The sequence below is a fragment of the Myxine glutinosa genome, chromosome 8 (assembly GCF_964187855.1).
Source record: "Myxine glutinosa chromosome 8, kmMyxGlut1.1, whole genome shotgun sequence".
Lineage (NCBI taxonomy): Eukaryota > Metazoa > Chordata > Myxini > Myxiniformes > Myxinidae > Myxine > Myxine glutinosa.
The window spans coordinates 129,044,130-129,066,808 of record NC_136268.1 but is presented as its reverse complement, the minus strand read 5'-3'; the positions used below and the strand labels follow the sequence as shown (position 1 = coordinate 129,066,808).

At 40.7% G+C, this 22,679-nt stretch overlaps 1 protein-coding gene across 1 annotated transcript in view; it reads right to left on the bottom strand.

Moving 5' to 3' along the window:
* The window catches only part of LOC137433187 (uncharacterized), a 275,834-nt gene that overhangs the window by 121,156 nt on the left and 131,999 nt on the right, over positions 1-22,679 (bottom strand). The window contains exons 23-24 of the mRNA XM_078783996.1: positions 14,759-14,812; positions 12,437-12,490 (exon numbers count right to left, since the gene is read on the bottom strand). Of these exons, the coding sequence (XP_078640122.1) occupies positions 12,437-12,490; positions 14,759-14,812 (108 nt within the window). The remainder of the gene's footprint in view (positions 1-12,436; positions 12,491-14,758; positions 14,813-22,679) is intronic.

Here is a 22,679-nt window from a genome sequence, read left to right as displayed (position 1 = left end):
TAAAATATGCAATTTGGCATCTGTCTATCTGTCTGATGATTTTTTTGACAGTGATACATTCCATCGTACCTTATCCAATCTCAACCAAACTTGACAGGATGACAAATGGTCACACAATGAAGATTGTAGAGCATTCATTTGCACCTCTCCCCAAGAGGGTTTTCTCCCCCGAGCAGGTTTTCCCCGCCATTGCCGTCAATGGGGTTGCGTGTTGAGGTGTATATCCATGTTAAGTTAGCTTCATTGTGGCGTTTTTCCAAGGCCACTTCCAATAACAAAACTAATGATAATAGCATAATATTAATGTTATTACAAAACAATATTAATACCAATAATATCCCACCTCCCCAAGGGGTTTTTCCTCCTTGAACAAATGTCGAGTCAACGTTTATAAATAGCTTATCATGGCGTTTTTGTGGGAGCAACGGCCCAATGGCCTCTACCACAAGTAAAAAGATTATAAACCGCAAACACGTATGATTAGCTTTTTAAACAATCGCTAATACTCTTTATAACACTGAATAAAGAAATTTGGAGGAATCCCAACATCTGTGAGGTAAGTTTTACTTAGAGAACTGAGCAAAGATCTGCTGTACTCTATATGCCCCACAAGGGTTGGGTTAATAACAGGACACTTCCTGCCGCTAACGTGGCGTTTTTCGTAGCGAACTTTTGAAACTCGTCCTGCCGTTTAACACGAAACTGAAAGGGCGGAAGCCGGGTTGTGCACATTTTCCAAGCAGCTAGCTAGCGCTTGCCAAGCCAGCCGTTCCTTAACAGTTTTGAATGGCGTGCTTGCTCGAATGCTTAAACCACTTGGCGATCTCTCCACAATAAACTTGCTAAATGAACAAACACCCAATGTTCTTGAGACCCGAATATAGATCGACTGTAATCTATATACCCCAAAGAGGAATAACCATTCCTGCTGCTCCCATTGTGAGCGGGTGTACGAGTAATAATAAATCACGAAATTGCTGAATTGTCTTTCCTTCTCTCATCCATGTCATCTGTCAACCTAGTACAATAATGGCTGTAACGATTACAATGATTAAAATGAAAGGAAGCGGCATCTTGGGTATTGCACTCGTGAAACAACCAAAAATAAAATCCTAAACTTTTTTGGATGAACCAAAAACAGTGTATCCACAATACACCACACGTTGTTCAACGCCATTTACACATGCACAGACTGAGAAACTCCGCCATAAAACTCTCTGCAATAAAAATGACTGCCGTGGATTGGAAGGCCTCATGGATTGCAAGACATCGTGTATTGCATGGCAACCTGGATTGCAAGATACTACAAAATGCAAGATTTGCAAAGGAAAAGGCCCCAGAATCATATTAAAAAGAAATAAAGAACACAGCCTTTCATGCAAAGTATAGGGCTGACTCACAGTGAAAGACAAGGTAGCCTCCAATGCTCATTATAACACTGCGTCATTCGTTGTCACCTACAAATTCGGGTTTCAGAAGGTGGAACTGAGTCCTCCCAGGGCTTGAAGTATCCACCTTTGTTTCGGTGAAGGATCGTGATTAATGGGCCAAGTTGTAAAGTTTTCTTGTTGTCAGAGTTTTGTTCCGATGGCTCTTTTCAGGATCGTCACCAGGCTCCGGATAGCCTCCAACTGTAGTTTATTTTGTGTTGATGTTTCCAGGGATCGTTTGTAGGATCTTTGTGAGGTTCTTTATCATTCACGTTGCTCAAATTATCACCGGTATAATTGTGGTGCTCATCGGCTTTCAGGATCTTTTCACTTCATTATTGAGTTCTTGATATTTGGTAATTTTCTTGATTTCCATGCTATATAGACCAAAATCATTCAGTACTGAAACTTCAATTAGCAATGCCTTTTTTCCTTTTTGTATATGAGTACTATGTCCAGTTACAGTGCTTTGTTTTATATGTTCACGCTCAATGGGATCATCAGGTCATACATGAGCATGATGTTCCCATTTTCAATGATCGCTGTTGGTTTGTGTTTCCATGAGTTTTCTAGGACTTGGATATTGAAATTGTTGAACATGTGCCAGGGAATTATTCTACGTACTTTGTTGTGCCTATGTGAGTCCAGTTGTTCAGAGATTAGTTTTTTTTACATCCCGATAAGGGTTGACTTGTGCTTTCTGTTTCTACCTTGAAAAGTCTACACTTTTCTGATTGGCTTAGTCCCACCATTTTTTTTTAAAGCCATTGGTATAGTTTCTTAAGTCTTGGGCATTTATTATGATTATGACTCGTTATCCATTACAAATGAGCTGACTTCTTCTTCACCATTCCAGTGAGCCTTCTTTGTCTATCCCATTTGTCCAACTCTTTAATTTTCCTGTTCTTTTATCTTTCTCCCAACTGTCAATGTATATCTGTTGATATTTCATTTTGTATTTTTATTTTGTCTTTTTTGCAATCATTGTTTGTATATGTTGCTGTTTCTGTTTCATGTGTGCCATCATCTATTCACACCTGTTTTTGGAAGTTTCTTGCAAGGTGAGTGAGGGATACCTTTTCTTGCTGTCTTCATGCTTGTATACAAATTTGATACTGTAGTCTGTTGAATTTTTCACATGCTGTGCTAATTCTACAGTTGTTGCTTTGTGCACTTGATTGAGTTCCATCAGTCCGCCACCTCAGTCTTTCCTCGGCCGGTATTTCTTGGGATGCACTGGCTTTCAAATAACATTTTGTGGATGGTGAGGCGTTTCCTTATTTTGATATCTAGTTTTTTTATTTCCAATTGTGGCCAATTAACTAATCCGCAGCGGTATTGAAACACTGGTACTGCAAGATGTTTTAAGGCTTTGATTTTGTTTCTTGGGGAGAGGTATGCTCTCAATATTAGCCTCGTTATATGCAGGTATTCTTTGCCAATATTACTTTTTTGCACATTTGCTTGTGATATTGTTGCGGTTTTGAGAACCCCTCACTTTGTAAATACTTGTAAATAATATTCCATCATTTAAAAGGTCAAAGGTCGCACCCATAGTTAGTCCACAGCAACATGTAGGACACCATAGGACTTTCAGTTATTTCCTTAGTATGTGTTTCAGATAAGGCTGTGTTCCCAATAGTTGAATCTGCGTTGCATTAATTAAATAAGATAGGCCCCATTCGCTTCTTTGCCAGCCGCTCTCTCCAAGCTACGCCAGTATGCGCCCCTACAGTCGGGGCTTGTCCCTCCCAATTCTATTGCGCGCCTCTGCTTGACCAGCAGCGTCCGCTGCCTCGCTGAGCTTCTGCTCAAACAAACGCCATTGAACATGCAGTCTCCGGCCGAGGAAAAAGGGGGCGGGACACGAGAACGAGGCGTGGCCTTGTCAACTCGCCGTAAAGGGCGGAGCCGGTGAGCCCTCGCCAACAAACCAGGGCTGAGGTGAGCTCGCTGGCGGGCATGGTTTCAAAGTGCGCGCATTGATTTCAAAGCGCGTTATATAAGCGCAAGCGCGAAGCCCTTCCACGGACTTCTTTCGGCGGGCTCCTTTTGCACGGACTGATCCAGGAGCGCACATTTGCAGAGGACTGCGCAGGGAACCATCGATGGTAACGAACTGCACCGGGGATTGCGTTGCACGAACTGTTTATTGAAGAACTGCACCGAGAGAGCTCGTTGTTACGAACTGCCTGTTTGATACGGGCCTTGATTGATCGGGAGAGAGAGAGCGTTTGGCACGCTATACGTACGCAGCATTCCAGCCCCTCGCATATGTAAGGTCCGCTCACGTTCAACGCCAACGACGCGCTGCCGGCCTGTTTCCATCACCGCCACGGCACGAGTCGGGACTGGACGAGGAGCCTGGAACCATCTTCCTGGACCTTCCTCCCCTACCACTACAATTCCGTGTGAGTCTGTCTGTTTGTCCTGGGGTCGTGATAAGTTAAGACTGTATAGATAAGCTTGCCCTATGTCCTTTTGTTTCTTCTTCTTCTTGTACATGCTTTCGTTTCCTCTTTGGGTTTTTGTACATAATTAATAAACCCACTCTTTCTTCTTCCCTTACTCTGGTTTCCTCTCATTCGATCGCCTCCATCCTTTCTTTTAATTGAGTACCTGTGGCACGATTTGGAAACCGCTCAGGATCGGGTTTAGTCATTTGTTAACGGCTCGGATCGCGGATTGCTAACCGCTCGGCAATTTCCATCTTATCCGTGGTTCGAGCGGGAGTTATTTCCCTGCTTTACGGTCGGGTTAGTAAGTAGGTACTTGGGACTTCATTCACCAATCACCCTAGCTAATTCCGACCGGAAGGAGCGTCATAGCTTCCAGGATTGGGGGACGGCCAGCTTAAAAGACAAGGGGAGTAACCCCCCCTTTGATAAGGGGAGCGCCAACCCCCGAATCCGCAACAATATATTTGGTGGCCCTATACTCCAATGTATTTGTTTGACGCTTCATTTACTAGTTCCTGCGTTGTTGTATTTAGTTCGATTTTTATGTTGTCCATTTTTGGTGGTCCACCTTGCACAAATGCGCACTTGGCGCACTTATCCAGGCCAAATTGCATTTGGATGTTATAGGAGTACAGTTTCATTAATTTCAGCTTTTCTGCCAATTTTGTGTCATTCGGGGCAAATAGTTTTAATTCATCCATGCATAGTGAATGCGTCACCTTTCCTATTTCTTTCGATTTCCTTTAATTGGTTGTTCGGGTGTATTTGTGTTCTTGCTCCACGATGTGGTTACTGAGTGGATCCCGAGCCAGGCAAAACAGGAGGGAGGAAAGTCTTGTAAGATCCCGCATCGTATCTTCACTCTTAGTATTTCAATCTTTCCTTCTGAGTGCTGCAGTATATTCATGTGGTATTCCATAGTTTCATTGTTTTCTCACTAGTTTGATTATTTGGGGATTGATCTTGTAACTTTGAAAGCACTTTATCATCCATAAAGTTGGGACGCTGTCAAAAGCTGTTTTATAGTCTATCCAGGCTCTGGACAATTTGGTTCTTCTAGTTTTGCAGTTTTTGAGTTTGGCCTCGTTTTGTAGTCAGTGATCTATTGCTCCATAGCATCCTCAATTTACAACACTTCTGTTTTGCTTTTGGGCCTCCCTGTTATGAGCCCGAAGAACCCCAGATAGAGTTGGTACATCATTCTGTGATGATCCCTGTTGAAAGTTTGTATGTTGTTGGTAGTAGGCATTTTATTGGCTGATATTTGTGAGGTAGTTGGGTTTTTTCAGATTTTGGGATAACGAAGGTGTTACCCTCTGTGAGCCATTCATCCATTTCCTGTTTCCCTTAGATAAGTTCATTGAATGCTTAAGTGTAGTGAACGTGGGGGGCATCCAATTGCTTTAACCAGATATTGGGAATTCCCATCTGCGCAATAACTGTTGTAGTTTGGCATTTTTGTGAGTTATTATATAATTTATTCTTTCATCAAATATTACTAGGGCAACACATGACAATTCCTGTGTGAAATAGAATTATAGCTACACAAAGCATTCTAGGTATATTCGAAGGTGTTGGAATACGAAAGGAATATCTCGTTGGCATCAAGTTTCAAAGCAATGATGATGTAAAAGCAGATATACTGAAAAGGCTGTGCATCTGTTGTATTGGCTTCTCTACTTCCAGCATTAAGCCATTAAACTAACCTGATGGGGAAATGCATATGTGTAGTATGAGATTACTTTGAAATAGACGATGTGGGTGTTGGGGTGTGGGGTGGGGGTTGGGATGGGAGGGGGGGGGGGGGTTAATGCTCCCTCCCCCACCTTACATATACATATATATATATATATGAGAGTCATTATGCGACCTTCATATCATCAGTGGGGAACCGCCAGCAAGGTGTCCCATACAGCTGCTGCTGCACCTTGCTGGGAGCGATAAGCACCGCCTGCCACACGGTAACATTATCTCTGGTATACACTCATCATATGGAGTCGACCTGGATGCGGTTGGGAGTTACTAATTGGTATCTGTAATCTGGTTCAAGGCGGACATGCATGGCAATGACGTCATGACGTTCGCTCATTATGTTGGAGAACCAGATTACAGATACCAATATATATATACACCCTCCTGAGTCGTTTTGTTCAGTATAAATAAACGTTTATCATTTGCCTACCAGAGAGCCCACCATTTGTAGATGTCTAAAGATATTATAGACATATCCAAGAACAATGAGGTTGGGGGCAGGCATATTACTCCACCTTTTCTCATAAGGGCATCTTGCCCTACCTTACACAACATCGTAGTTTTCACTTCACTTTGACATTTTCTAGAACAAAAGATGGGCATTAACCTTTAACAAATTTTTTTTATTTTTTTTTGTATACTGAATCGAGGCTCGTGAAAGAGCTAAAATTCCCATATAAATTCCCATATAATTCCCATATATGGGAAAAAATTCCCATATAAACGAAAAGACGAGATGCAATACACAAGAATTTGATTTGTGGCATTTGATGTAACCCTATGTATAATCATGTTGTATCAATAAGCTAAGTTAACGAATACACAGCCATTGTAAAAGTGTCTCTAATTTTGCATTTCAACTCCTGCAGCCAGTTGGAGGCATAGCAAGACAAGGAAGCAAAAGTGGAAACAAGAAACTCATGTCAGCAGATATTCTGTCTTATGCCATTAAAGTTAAAACCGACATGTGTTTTTATTACATGGTTGTTAGCATGAATAAACGTTAACCCCAAACAGGAGGTTTTTGTTGGAGTCTACATACAAATGTCCATTCTTCTCTACAGAAAAGTTGGCTGTACCTCTCAAAATCAGTCTCCTCTTTGGGGAACAGATGAATTCAAGTGAACATTACTGAGGGCCATCATATAGTGTGCATGTTGAAAATTCCTGCTGCATCACATGAAAGTAAACTCAGTGTCCAGTTGTGTTAACAGCAAGAAGCTCACATGTATTTATTTTGTGAGGGGGTATCTAAATATTATGTATGCGAAAGCAAAAGTGCTGGATGCTTTGACCTCCACTATTCTTCTTCATGCCTCATAAATTCCTCCGCTCCACCTACCCCAATCCCCCCAACCTTCTCTTTATTTTATTCTTATTGTATGCTTTATCTTTATCTGCTGCGTGCATGGGACTTCTCTGTGTTTATATGCACAAACGCCATGGAAATTCTCACCAGAGTTGTGGGTTGGAGGTCATTGTCACAACCTCCATGGCCATATTCGGTTTGGTTGAACTTCATGGAGAGACTTTGTAATACTTTATTATTGTTTTTCTCGCTACACTTCATGGTGCCTTTGCTGTGCAGCACTCTGGGTCTACTCTACCACAAATGATTGTTTTGTTTTAACGCCAATACAAACAAACAACAGGCATTTTAAGGCCATTTTCCCTGCTAGAGCGGCGGTTAGCCTTGCGGTCCCCATGACAATCTTCTCCATTTTGCCCTATTTTCTGCATCTCCCCTTGTTAACCCCCTTGCCCGCATTTCTTCTTCCACCATCTTTAGCCAAATCTTTGTCGGTCTTCCCCGTCTTCTACTTCCTTCTACATTCATTTCCATCACTCTTCTCAACCAGTCACTTTCATCCTTCCTCAACACATGACCAAACCATCTCAAACTGGTTCTCTCACAGCATCCATCACAGGCTCTATTCCCATCATCTTTCGCAATTCATCATTTGTCTTCCTCTCTCTCAACAATACTCCACACATCCACCGAACTATTCACATTTCCACCCTTTCCAGCCTTCGATGCGGCTCTACGTTCATTACCCATGTCTCGCTCCCATAAACCATAACACTTCTCACACATGCAGCATACACCTTTCCCTTCAGCTTCAACGACACTCCCCTCCTCATCAGCATGCCACTCAGTTCCCAAAACTTCTTCCATGCACATCTCACTTCAGCAACCGTTGCCGAGTCTGATCCACCTTCTCCATTCAGCATGTCTCCGAGGTAACAAAATGTTTTCACACCTTCCAGCTTCACGCCATCTCTAAGATCCAACTCAACATTTCCTCCATCTGCAGCTCGCTCTGTGCACACCTTACACTTGAATGTAGCTGCCACACTGGTTAATGACCCTCTCAAACCACTACATTTTTGATGAACCCAATCAGCGCACATTGTACATTGAATGGAATTCACTCCGACACCCTTCCTGCACACAGCACACGGCCACTTCCCAGTTCTTTCCACCTCACCACATGCTTTACAACTTGCCATCGCCTTCGTTTTTCCGATATTCACCTTCAGACATTTTGTCTCCATACATTCCTTCCACTTGTTCATCTTCTCCTTCAGTCCATCCATACTTTCTGCAATCATCTGCATACAACAACTCCCACGGTAAACCCTCATTTACGTTCTGAGCCAGCACCTCCATCACAGCTACAAATAGTAGTGGACTTAGTACCGACCCCTGCACTCCCACCTTCACCTCAAACTCACCACTGTTCCCGTCCTTCGTCCTTACAGCTGTACGCGCTCTTTTGTACATTGCCATCACTACTCTGATCAACCATTCCTCGACTCCTAACTTCATCAATGCCCATGTCACTACTTCACGTGGAACCCTATCGAATGCTTCCTCCAGATCAACAAACCCAAGAAACAACTTCTTCCTCTCCTCCATCTACTTCTCCTGCAACTGCCTCACAATAAAAAGTGCGTCTGTCATTCCTCTTCCTGGCATGAATCCAAACTGCATTTTGTCGATGTTCACCTTCTTCCTTGTCCTCCTCTCCAACACCCTTTCCAATACCTTCATTCCATGCTCCAATAACTTTATCGCTCGATACGAGCCACAGTCCAGAGGGTCACCTTTCCCCTTGTATAGAGGGACGAGGGTACTCAGTTCCCAATCCACTGGAATGCGGCCTTCTTTCACCATCAGATTGCAGATCTCTGTCATTCTCTTCACACCCCAATTTCCCGCTGCCTTCAACATATCTCCCACAACTCCCGTCGGCCCTCCCGCATTTCTACTCTTCTTTGCTTTTATCGCTTCCTCAACTTCCTTCTCGGTTATCTTCTCTGCCAGTCCTAAAACTGGGTTACTCTCTATGTTGCCATCCCATTCATTCTCTGCATTCAACAGCATTTCCATATATCTCTTCCATCTTCCTTTTATTCCATCTGGATCCACAGCGATTTGTCCCACTTCATCCTTCAAGCAACCACCCCCATCACATCACACCTCTCTTTCGCTATCTGCTTTGCAATCCTGAATACCGCTCTCAAACCCTCTTCCAAATCCAAGCGTTCTCCGAACATTTCCCTACATGCCGATGTACCTATTATTCGTAAAGGTGCCAGCATTTTGTGTCGAAGGACAATTGTCAGGTTGACCATAAGTTGTGAAAGTGTGTGAAAAAAAAAATCTTCCAAATCTCTTGTTGCACCCATCAGGTCTGTTATTCACATACGGGGTGACTGCTTCTGGAAAGACATACACCATTACTGGTTCTAAAGCTAAACCAGTTCTACTACGATCTACTTTATTATTTTAACAACTATGATTTGTTTTAACTACTATGATCTACTTTATTATTTTGATATTTTTAATTGTAATATTATATATTGTCTTTCATATTTTTTCATATTTCAAAAAGGGAACCATGACAATTACAATTACATATGGGCAGGGTACAGCCCGAAGTACCCCATGGGGGACCTCACTCCCTCTCGACAAAAATCAAGGTGGGGAGCCCGATCGAATCAAGGGTGGAAATCACTCCATTTATGACGACGAAACGTCTGATGCCACACGTGGAGATCGGTTTCTGAGGTTTGGGACATGGAATGTAAGGATAATGACAGGGAGATCAGGAGAAGTGGTGGAAGTATTGGTCAGAAGAAGAGTGGACATATGTTGTGTGCAGGAGACGAGATGGAAGGGGAAGTGGTGTGAGAATGGTGAAGGGTAGGCAGGGACAGAAATACAAGTTTGTGTGGCAAGGGTGCCTGGAAGGCATGCATGGTGTTGGTGTCCTGTTTTCTGAGGAGTTTGTAGACAGTGTGGTGAGTGTGATTGGAGTGCGTGAAAGGTTGATGATTGGAAAGCTCTTGGTGAACGTCATCTCGGGATATGGTCCACAGGTCCGTCAGAGCGATGACGAGAAGGACAAGTTCTGGTGTGTGATCTAGAAGCTGATGGAAACGTGAAAGATGAGGAAGTTGTTGTGATAGGAGGAGACCTAAATGGACATGTGGGAAGGAGTATGGACGGTTTTGAGGGAGTTCATGGGGGTTACGGATATGGTGTGAGGAATGGAGAAGGTGAAAGGATTTTGGAGTTTGCTGATGGAGCTGATTTGTTGATTTGTAATACTCATTTCCAGAAAGAGGATAATAAGCTTGTTACATACACGTCAGGTGGGTCGACGACAACTGTTGATTACCTGACGGTGCGTAGGCGAGATAGGGCAACCTCCGGGACACAAAGGTGATCCCGGGGGAGGAGGCTGTTTCACAGCACGACTTGGTTGTCTGCGACATAAGGGTGAAAGGTGCGAGGAGAGCTCGGCGGGTGAAGTACCAACCGAGAATGAAGGTGTGGAGGTTGAAAGAGGTGACAGTGAGGGAGGCATTAAAAGAGAGGCTGAGTATGGTAGAGGATGATGTGGTTGAGCTTGAACGTGGTTGGGTGTCAATGAAACATAGTCTGTTGGGAGCTGTTGGTGAGGTATGTGGATGGACAAAAGGACCACCAAGGCATTCGGAAACATGGTGGTGGGATGATGAAGTTGAAAAGAGGTTTGATGAGAAGAGGAAGAAGTTCAAGGAGTGGCAGAAGGCAAAGGGTACGGGGCAGAAAAGGCAGAGCATAAAAGTTATACGGCAGTTATTAAGAGGCATGGATGCTGTGAAGAGAAACAGGTTGAGATGGTTTGGTCATGTGTTGAGGAAGGATGAAAGTGACTGGTTGAGAAGAGTGATGGGAATGAATGTAGAAGGAAGTAGAAGACGGGGAAGCCCGAGAAAGACTTGGCTAAAGATGGTGGAAGAAGAAATGCGGGCAAGGGGGTTAACAAGGAGAGATACAGAAAATAGGGCAAAATGGAGAAGATTGTCATGGGGACCGCAAGGCTAACCCCTGCTTTTGCAGGGAAAATGGCCTTAAAATGCCTGTTGTTTGTTTCATATTTTTCTTTTGGCTTTTTTGTGTTGACATAACTTTATATTGGTCGATGCATTTTATAACTTGCATCTTATTATATCGTGATTTTAATTATTGTAACCAATTATTGTAACCTGTTAAGATTCTTTCAATTGAAAACAAAAAAGTAAATTGACTGTTTCAACCTACGCTGTTGCTCCAGCCTTTGGGCTGAGGTAGTTTCCAGCTGACGTAGTTTCCAGCCTGCAGAGCTCAAAGACAGGATTGTGTCGAGGCACAGATCTGGGGAAGCCTACAAAAAAATTTCTGCTGCATTGAAGGTTCCCAAGAGCACAGTGGCCTCCATGATTCTTAAATGGAAGAAGTTTGGAACAACCAGGACTCTTCCTAGAGTCTAGGAAGTCTAGGAACTTTTCCTAGACTCTTCCTACGCCGCCCGGCCAAACTGAGCAATCGGGGGAGAAGGGCCTTGTTAAGAGAGGTGACCAAGAACCCGATGGTCACTCTGGCTGAGCTCCAGAGATTAGTGTGGAGATGGGAGAAACTTCCAGAAGGACAACCATCACTGCAACACTCCACCGATCTGGGCTTTATGGCAGAGTGGCAAGATGGAAGCCTCTCCTCAGTGAAAGGCACATGAAAGCCCGCTTGAAGTTTGCAAAAAAGCACCTAAAGGACTCTCAGACTGTGAGAAACAGGATTCTTGTTTCTAGGCTTCCCCAGATCTGTGCCTCGACACAATCCTGTCTCTGAGCTCTACAGGCAGTTCCTTCGACCTCATGGCTTGGTTTTTGCTCTGATATGCATTGTCAGCTGTGAGACCATATATAGACAGGTGTGTGCCTTTCCAAATCATGTCCAATCAATTGAATATACCACATGTGGACTCCAATCAAGGTGTAGAAGCATCTCAAAGATGATCAAGAGAAATGGGAGGCACCTGAGCTAAATTTCAAGTGTCATCGCAAAGGGTATGAATACTTATGTCCGTTTTGTGATATGTCCGTTTTTTCTTTTTAATAAATTTGCAAAACTTTATAAAATCCTGGTTTCTCTTTGTCATTATGGGGTATTGAGTGTAGATTGATGAGGGAAAAAATGAATTTAAACGATTTCAGCATAAGGCTGCAACATAACAAAATGTGAAAAATGTGAAGGGGTCTGAATACTTTCTGAATGCACTGTATGCTAGTCAATCACTTTAAGGAACAAGCTATGTTGTATTAAGCATCTTTACCCCACTATGAGTCATTTCCACAACAGGAATAACTATTACTGTCAAATAAATAAATAAAATTGGGAGGAACAGATGTGAAAAAACGCAATGTGTGTGCTGATAGATGATGTGTACGTTGTATATATTGATGTTGTGCTGGAAAATCAAATACCCTTTTTCCTTTTTTTCCTGGAAGTCCCCTTGCTCCCTGTGAACCAGACCGTCCCTGCAAGGTAAACACACACCCCGCTGTTTGATTCACATATCCTTGAGCATTTAGAAGTGTGTGTAATTAGAAAAATAACAACTTTTAACTGATTGCATCATCAACTGTCTGTCATCAAAAACAAAAAAACTCAATATTTATTCATCTGCTTACTATGAAGGCCCCATGTGCTCGCAGAGCCAACGTTTCATGATGGTAATAGATAAGGAATGGTGTGAATGAGACAAAGTGTTCCATTTCAGATTAAGCTGATACTCATATACTCACATGAGAGGATATATTGAAAAGACAATCATCATGTTATTCATTACTTGATCACAGTCAAACCAGAGCACAGAAGTTTTAAAATGTGGGGCAGCATATTATAAACTGCTTTTCTTTGTTAACATGATCTTCTGAGCTACAATAAAGACAAATTTGCGGGTTTCGTAAGATCATATCTAACCTTGGAAAGGAGGATAAAAAGAAGCCACACAGCTTGTCATATCCATTTCAAGGAAAAATTCCAATTTGTGCCTCAGACAGAAGAAAAGCCAGGTTACTTCAAAGGTTTTTTAAAGTGCGGAAAAAAAAAAAAGAAGAAGAGTGAATCATTGCCTGGGGCAGAAAATATTTAAGTGTCTGCTTGCACACTACATAAATAAAACGGGCAGCACTGTCCCTGTGGAACATCTGGGATAAAGTTTTGGGTGGTATACTCGTTGAGAAATGTCTTTTTGCAACTGATGTTGAGCCAACCTTTTGGCATTGTTGTGCCAATAGGTGGCACACATTATGCATGGTGAGGAGTTTTAGCTGGGAAAAGGTTTGAGTTTACAAGTGGTTCCTGCTATTTACCTGCAGAGAATGGTGAAGAAACTAGATTGTTTGAGCAAAGGTACTTATTTAATTGTATACCATTACTGTAGTTTAATCACAATGGTTGGGGGGGGGGGGGGGGGGGGGGAAGAAATAAGTCATGGGGTTAGGCTCTGTATTAAGCTATTAAGGTATAGAATATAGATATATGGACTTGTTTAATATGTGACTTTCAAAGTGATGTATGAATGATAAATGAGGCCTTTTGCACATGTGCCATGTATGTTTACACTGCCCTGGTTCGATTTGCAGGGCACTTTTAACCTGTTGTTACTGGCATGAAATCTGTGATTCAAATCGTCTTTTAAAATTTTTTTTTGACATTTAGACGAAATAGTGGCTATTTCAAGATGGTGAACCACAATTGTTGTATTCCTCAATGAAAATCAGACTCAAGATCCTTCCTTATACTCATGAATACAATAAATATCTGGGGATGAGATGAGTCGGGCTAGTACCATGTACTGTTAGCATTATCACATTCCAGTGGTGGCTGTGGTTATAACACACATATACATTCACAAACAAACGGACATTTCTCCTTTCACCAATAGATGCAAAAATTGAGTATAATTTATCTTGTTGCCCCGGAACCAAACCAAAATATATATATATATACAGTACTTGCAATGACACTAAAAAGCCCATACAACTCCCAGCACTCCCCCTTTCCACCCAAACATGATTCATAGTAAATACCATGATTTTAATCTTACCCTGTGCATCGACAGGCCAAAGATATGACCCTCCCATCGGTATTAAGCACGGAGGTTTGATTAGAACACGCACATCTACAAACCTTTGGCATTTCATGTGTGCACATTACTGGGAGTTTTTGCAAGACTGACTGTAACATATCAACTTTTTGGACGAGTTGATCAGGACGTTCTCCAAGTGTTTCGTTGTGCAGAGACACACCCCTTTCTCGCAGGTATGCTTACAAGTACTTTCGGCTTCTTTAAAAAATTTTTTGTCATTTCATTCTATAAATCCTTATCTGAGCAAAATGAAAGATGTCCATGCTGCCCCAAATATCTTCTGAAGGTATAATTTGAATTTGTACAACCCCAATCAAAGATTTTCTTCATATTTTTCTAGTTTGAAAAGATACATTTTTGTGGACCTAAAATTAAGAGGAAAATGAACTCATGCAAAAGTCCAGATGACAACTCATACCTTTATTAGAAAGTATGTGTCAAGTGACATCCAGAATAAGTTTCCCAATAGTGTGTGAGCCATTAAAGAAAAATTATCATTGAGGTGTGGGACTGTATTCTGCCTGTAGATATCAGTTACAAAAGATCTCACACAGCACGAGTCAAATTACTTCACCAATATGACAAAACAGAACGAATGAAAAAGGATGTATGGATTGTCTGTGCAAAATAATCAGACAAGGCCTTGTCTTACCAGTGGTCCAAGTGGTCCTGGAAGACCTTGCTCCCCTGGACGTCCCACATAACCCTGGCCAAAGCAGAAATACCAGATGAAGTTCTCACAATACAGTTACTGATATCAAAAGATACATCGTTGATTGTTCACAAATTATGCATCAAGGGATGAAAGGGAAACCAATAAATGTTTGCTAAGTTGGGCTGCAAGTAAGGAGGCAGAAATGTTCTCGTTATAGAGTGATTATAATTTCCTAAAACCATAACTTAATTTCTTCCAAACATCACATATTACACCAAACGACAGACTTCTGAATTTACATAATATTCATGAACACTTTGGATGAGAAAAGAGGTACATGTTTAGCTTTGGAAGGAACAAAAATAGCGGTCCGCATTTAAATCTTCCAACTGCTATAACAAAAACCAGACATCGTGGTTTACAAGACTTCCTTGTGTGTATTATAAATGGTGAGTTTACAGATGCACTCTAAGTTGGATTTTAAAAGAACTTGCCAAAATCTGCAGAGCTATTTGCTTAGCTGAGACAGGAAACCGAAAGCAAACTGTAGTCTCATGCAAACAGATGAATGGGGAAAAATAGAAAATAAAATAATAAACAAGTCAGGAGACGACGATGGTTCACGAGCGAGCGGTATTCAATGACAAAGGATGGACAATAACCGAAACAGGCCTGGACAGGCCAGGCCTGGGAATGTCAAAACGAAGGTTACTGACGTTGAAATGAGATAGAAAATAATGTATAATTAGTTATGAGGTTAGTTAGCTACACAATACCGAAAGTTCGGTGAAAAAAAAAAAAAAAAAAATCGAGCTCCGTGGGGCTAGACACATGCCTAACCAAATATCGAAACCCTTGTCAGATTCCACCAAACCGCTCGGAGAAGATGTAGCTTGAACTCGATTACCCCCTAAAAAGACATCTTTTTCGGGCTTGGCTCCGCCCACAATGGGCGCAATACGCCCACTCTAGGCAGGACACAACTAGATCATGATATCAACCTCCCACCCAAGTTTCATCAAGATCGGATGATATCATCGGGTAGTTATGCTGCAGACAGACAGACAGACAGACAGACAGACACACACACACACACACACACACACACACACACACACACACACACACACACACACACACACACACGACGAATATAGTGGTCACTTGATAACTCGTGAACCAATAGGATCTGGCGAGTTAACTCCATGAATTTTCATACTTTCAAAGAGTGAATTAATATTATCTGAATTAATACTGAATTTCATACTGAATTAATGTCTCACAGTTACAAGTGGTTCACGAGCGAGCGGTATTCAATGACAAAGGATGGACAATAACCGAAACAGGCCTGGACAGGGCCTAAGGTTTTGTTACAAGGTTTTGTTACAAAGTTACAAGGTTTTGTCTTCTCTGCAAGAACAAGAAGAAGAAGAACAAGAAGATTTGACACACACACACACACACACACACACACACACACACACACACACACACACACACACACACACATACACACACACACACACACACACGACGAATATAGTGGTCACTTGATAACTCGTGAACCAATAGGATCTGGCGAGTTAACTCCATGAATTTTCATACTTTCAAAGAGTGAATTAATTATCTGAATTAATACTGAATTTCATACTGAATTAATGTCTCACAGTTACAAGTGTGATATACTGCTGTTTACATGTGATTAAGCAAGATAATATTCACAAGTGCACCACTATGATAATCTGATTTAAAAAGTTGTGCAAAATGCGTAAACCTTATGTGTTGAAGCAGCAGTTTGATTAGGGCATTCTGCATATTAAATATAAAGAAAATAATAACAGGAGGAATAAATTTTGGAGGGGATGGGGAGGCGGTGGAGTTTTAGTGCTACACGCATCTAGGAGATCACAGCACACACACACGCACACACCTGTTAAACAAGCAGCACTTGTTGGGGGTTAATCCAATATAGAGGTATAGAACGAATAAACCAGAAAATTTTCTCAACTCCATGTCACTATCAGCAACAGCTAATGTTATGACTCCAAGTCAGCTATCATTATAACGAAGAGAGCTAACCCTTTACAAAACTCCATTAAAGCTGATGAGATTCTCATGCAAATGTTTTTTTAATCAGATGTCATGTACAATCAAAAGGGATGTTTGTAAAGGCACCTTCGAACACCATCTGTAAAGAGGCATCCATTAGAAAACAAGTACAAAAAGTTTTAATTAAAACAAAAGCCGCGTCGATGTTACACAATGCCTAGATGCAGCTGTGCCTATAACGTCGATGTTATAGGCACAGGACATGCCTATTGATTCGATTACTTGATGTTATTTTTGTGCAAAGTGAAAAGATATCTCAGCAATTTCCCGTGTGTGGCGACGAATTTTTAATATATCTCGGCATTTTCCCGTCTGTTATTTCAGGCGGTGTATGACTGACCATGCCGCGATTTAAAAAATATATATCTCGGCAATTTCCCGTGTGTGGCGACACGTGAACGAAGCTATGCTCCTCTCTCCACATTATTGTGACGTATAAATTAAATATTCAATCGTGACGATTGTCATCAAATGGACGAATTTTTAATATATCTCGGCATTTTCCCATCTGTTATTTCGGGCGGTGTATGACTGACCATGCCGCGATTTAAACAAAATATATATATCTTGGCATTTTCCCGTCTGTTATTTCGGGCGGTGTATGACTGACCATGCCGCGATTTAAAAAAAATATATCTCAATGGACTTGAAGTTACAGGCCTTTGAGAATTCATTTCGTTCTATAAAGGGCAACTTTCATCGGATTTTCTTCCCGTTTTTTTTCAACCGAGTCTAAAACTATGTTAGCGACTGTGAAAAATGAAATGATATATCGAATTTGATTTGAAATAAAACTGTGTGAGAGAGGAAGACACCACGGGCCTACAAAACAGGCCTCAAAGCTATGCGAGTTAATAAAATGGTGGATATTTGTTTATATGAAGCCTCGCCCAGAATGGGTGGAGCTATGGTTCCCAGAATGGGTGGAGCTTTGAGGTTTTGTCTTCTCTGCAAGAACAAGAAGAAGAAGAACAAGAAGAACAACAACAACAGCAGAGGGCACTCTATGACCAGCGTCTGCGACGCAGCTAAAGAAAGATTGCTAGTATTGTATACATCATACATTACTATTTTCTTCAAAAGTAAACCAAACCCAGTGGTATAATGGTTCGAGTTCTGAGTCTGGGAGGTTGTGTTCAGCAGAGAAAGTTTGGAGCCCGAGTTTTTCATGACCTGTTGTGCAACTGAAGATGACAGGAATTAGTAATTTGTACAGATAACAGTGATAACTCCCCTACTCCTCATGAAAGGCACCGTGAGATCTTTAGTGTACAACTCATGCAAGCAGATGGGACATCTAGCTTAATGTCAATTTGAGGGATGGAACATTTGGTGAGGCAATGAATTGGTCCTGCTTCTGAAACACCAATCTGTCAGTTTAAACGGGTTGGGTCTCAAACACAAACTAGACAGCTCAGAGGCAAGTGAGCAACTATTGCACCGTCCTGTTGGACTCTTACAAAGAATAAATATAAAATCATTTTGTGTTATGGGGAAGTAAATTTTTGAAATGCCCATTGAGAAGAGTTGTGGTAAGTGGGAGTCTGCATTTGCAGTTTTTCATTCCCAATGTGTGTAGTGAAAGAAGCACTAATGGCACTTGAAGTTTTTTTATCCTTCCCTTTGCAAACCTCTAAAAGTCTCTTGTACAATGTACATTATTCAAAGCTACTTCTAGAACCACATCTTCTGATGCACACAGGTGACAAGACCATCTGATGCTGGTAAGTAATGCTTCAAAGAGGCTGTATTAGTTAGTAAGATGGCATGAAATGGAAGAGATTGTTAGAGCTGCACAGCAATAAAAAAAACAAGAAGACGTCATGCGGAGCATGATACTTGCAAAATCCGCCCCCCCTCCCCCTAAAGTTTCCATTGATACAGAAAATTGTTCATTTCATGAAGATTAAAATTTACGATCTTGATCAAAGCTCGGGCCAACCAGATGAAAAGTGACAATTTTTCAGATTAAAAATGATGGTTTTAGAAGTTTGACCTTTTGACCTCAAAAATAGTTGGCTTCCCGATTCCATGAGGCAATACACAAATGCTGTTCTATTTTCAAGTCAATCGGATGAAAATTGACGGTTTTTTCAGATGAAAAGGTATGATTTTGGAAGTTTGACCTTTGACCTTTTCACCTCAAAAATAGTATGTTTCCCAATTTAGTGGCTCGATATGCAGATGCTGTTCAATTTTCAAGTCAATCGGTTGAAAATTGATGGCTTTTCAGATGAAAATTGATGATTTTAAAAATTTAAATTTTTTAATTTGAGTTGACCTTTGACCTTTTGACCTCAAACTACTTCATTTCCCAATTAAGTGACTCAATATACAAATGCTATTCAATTTTCAAGTCAATCGGATTTAAGATGGCGATTTTAGAAATTTGACCTCCAGATGACTTTTGACCTCAAAATCAATAGGCTTCTCAATTGGGACGACCTATACAATTTTTTTTTTTTTTTTGTATACAGAATCGAGGCTCGTGAACGAGCTAACATTTATCACACAAAAAAAATCACAGACAAGCAAAGTATATAATAAGGGGAGCGGTAGACAAGATGGGGAGAGAAGGGGAAGCACACAAACACAACATTTGAGAGCAGGGACATCGGGAGATCTGGTGAAGATCTTGGTGAAGTTTCATGACGATCGGTTTTGAATTGTGACCTGTAGGCTGGTGACAAACAGACAAACAAACAGACAGACAGAACCACAAACGCAACCGACCAATATACTTGAAAAATCTTCGATTTTGCAAGTAACAATGTATTGTAGGTCATTGATGTGTAGATGGCATAAAGTACTGATATAAATCAGTAAAAGGATGAAAAATAACAATAAATTTCAATAATGGACAGATGTTCAGACCATTTTTCTCCAAACATCAATATCTACAAAATTCAGGTTATGGCTACCGATAAAGAAGAGGGTTAAAATGAAGCTTAATATAATCTTTGCTATTAATGGCAACATTGAACCTGTAAGCGAACTGAGAGATTTATTATGCATTTTGGCATCACAAAAATTCTTTATAGACTTCACTCACACACCACTTGCCAAACCGAGCTTGAAATGCAGTGCTCGCCAATAACACGTCCTAAATCAGCCTGCAAAAAGCCACTGATTGTCGACAGGATGCAAACTAACGTCAGTGATTTACCCTTCTGCAGTCCACTACTGCCATTGAGGATCGATTAGACTTGAGATGAACTTTTAAAAAATGCATAAAATGATTTAAGATACATGCCTGTTTGTCATTTTCACCTCACTGGCCTCAACATGTCTCAAATGCAATATACAGTACATATATATAGATAAATAAATAAATAAATAAATATTTATTTATTTATCTCTCTCTATATATATATATATATATATATATATATATATATATATATATATATATATATATATATATATATATATACAGTCACGTGAAAAAGTAAGTACACCCCATGTAGAGTTTTGACTTTTTCAACATATTTCAACATACAGCTATTTGATCTTCATTTCAACAATATTGATAGATAAAGGTGATATAATATAACAAATATCACGAAACATTTACATTTTGTAGTCCATTGTATAATTTAAATGAACATAAATGCAAATTTCGCATGTGGAAAAAGTAAGTATACCCCATGAAATGTTTTTTTATCTTTTTAACATATGTGGACACTGGACATATCAATATTTGATCTTCATTTAAGCAGTATCTATAGATAAAGGTGATCTAATTGAACAAAAAACAATGGAAAATTGACTTTGCAATAATTTATTCAACAAAAAATTAACAGAGATGCCACTTCCTTCTTTTGAAAAAGTAAATATACCCTTGGCTCTAATGGGTGGTATTGCCCCCTTTGGCAGAAACAACCTCAAGTAGGCGTTTTTTATAACTGTCTACCAGTCTCTGACATCGACTGGGATAAATTTTTGCACACTCCTCCATGCAGAATTCTTTCAGCTGTGCAATGTTTGAGGGCTTTCTTGCATGCACAGCTCGTTTCAAATCCCCCGACAACATCTCAATGGGATTTAGATACAAGTTTTGACTTGGCCATTCCAGAACCCTCCATTTCTTTCTTTTCAGCCATTCCTTGGTGGATTTACTGGTATGTTTAGGGTCATTGTCATGTTGCAAGGTCCACCCTCGGTTGAGCTTCAACTTTCCGACAGATGGCCTCACATTATCCTCAAGCACCCTCTGGTACAATGAAGAATTCATAGTGGATTCTATGATGTTGAGCTGCCCAGGCCCTGATGCAGCAAAGCTGCCCCAAACCATAATATTTCCACCACCATGCTTTACAGTTGGTATAAGGTTATTGTGGTCAAATGCTGTCTTTGGTTTTCGCCAAACATGTCTTCTGGTACTGTGGCCAAATAACTCTACCTTTGACTCATCTGTCCAGAGCACATTGTTCCAGAAGTGCTGGTATTTGCCAAGGTGTTCATTGGCAAACTTTAGTCTTGCCCTGATGTTCTTTCTGGACAGCAAATGTTTCCTCCTGGCACACCTCCCATGTAGATCAAATTTGTGCAGCCTCTTTCTAATGATAGACTCGTGCACTTTGACATAAACAGTGGCAAGAGCCACCTGTAGGTCCCATGATGACATTCTGGAGTTCTCAGAGACTTCTTTCAGCATCTTGCGGTCTGCTCTCGGGCTGAACTTGCTGGGGCGGCCTGGCCTGAACAAGTTGGCAGTTGTTTGGAATCTTCTCCACTTGAATGATTGATTTCAAATTGTTTGGAGATCTTTTTAAATCCCTTCCCAGACTCGTAGGCATCTATACCTTCTTTCTGAAGGCCTCAGACAGCTCTTTTGATCTAGGTATGGTGACGCCACACAATTCAACAACAAAGAGCAAACCAAAGTAAATGTCTGAGGTTTAAATAAGACAGGTTCCTTCAAGATCCTCTCTAACGATGTTCTAATCATTTGCACCTGAGCTGGTGCACCTGATTCTAATTTTAGGTATTTGAAGTAGTGATAAATGTAGGGGTGTACTTACTTTTTCCACGTGTGAAATTTGCATTTATGTTTATTTACATTATACAATGGACTACAAAATGTAAATGTTTCATGATATTTGTTATATTATATCACCTTTATCTGTCAGTATTGTTGAAATGAGGATCAAATAGCTGCATGTTGAAATATGTTGATAAAGTCAAAACTTTACATGGGGTGTACTTACTTTTTCACGTGACTGTATGTATGTATATATATATATATATATATATATGTATATATGTGCGAGAAACTCCACCATACGAGTAGTGTGCCGCATTTGCATAAAATAGAGAACCGGAGGAAATAAAATGAGTTACTGATGTAGGAAGCTTCAGGACGATCTTTATTTGGACAAGCTTTTGGTCAGACAGGCCTTCTTCTCAGTCTTCCTCAATATATACTGGTGCATAGTATATATTGTTGTGGGAATGACTGTTATGGGTTAATAAAACGGCTTAGTATAGTTCAGTTATCTCCTTAATATTTGTTTAGAATAAGCATACGTAATAAATTGTGAGGTTAGATATGTGTCACTATAATGTGCAGAAAGATGTTCGTCTCCCTGTCCTGTTGTTTCTGCCACCACATATAACCTCTTGCTGTGTGTTTTTATGTTATTTTCCTCTCTTTAAATGTTCTTCTTTTCCTCTTTAAAGTACCATGTTAACTTATCTGTCTTTCTCTCTCTTTCAAACAATAATTAAAATAAAACCCTGTTATGCCTGTTATGGTAATTGCTCTCTAAGGTATGCTGTTCTTGGATCAACAGACAATTTCTCTTTT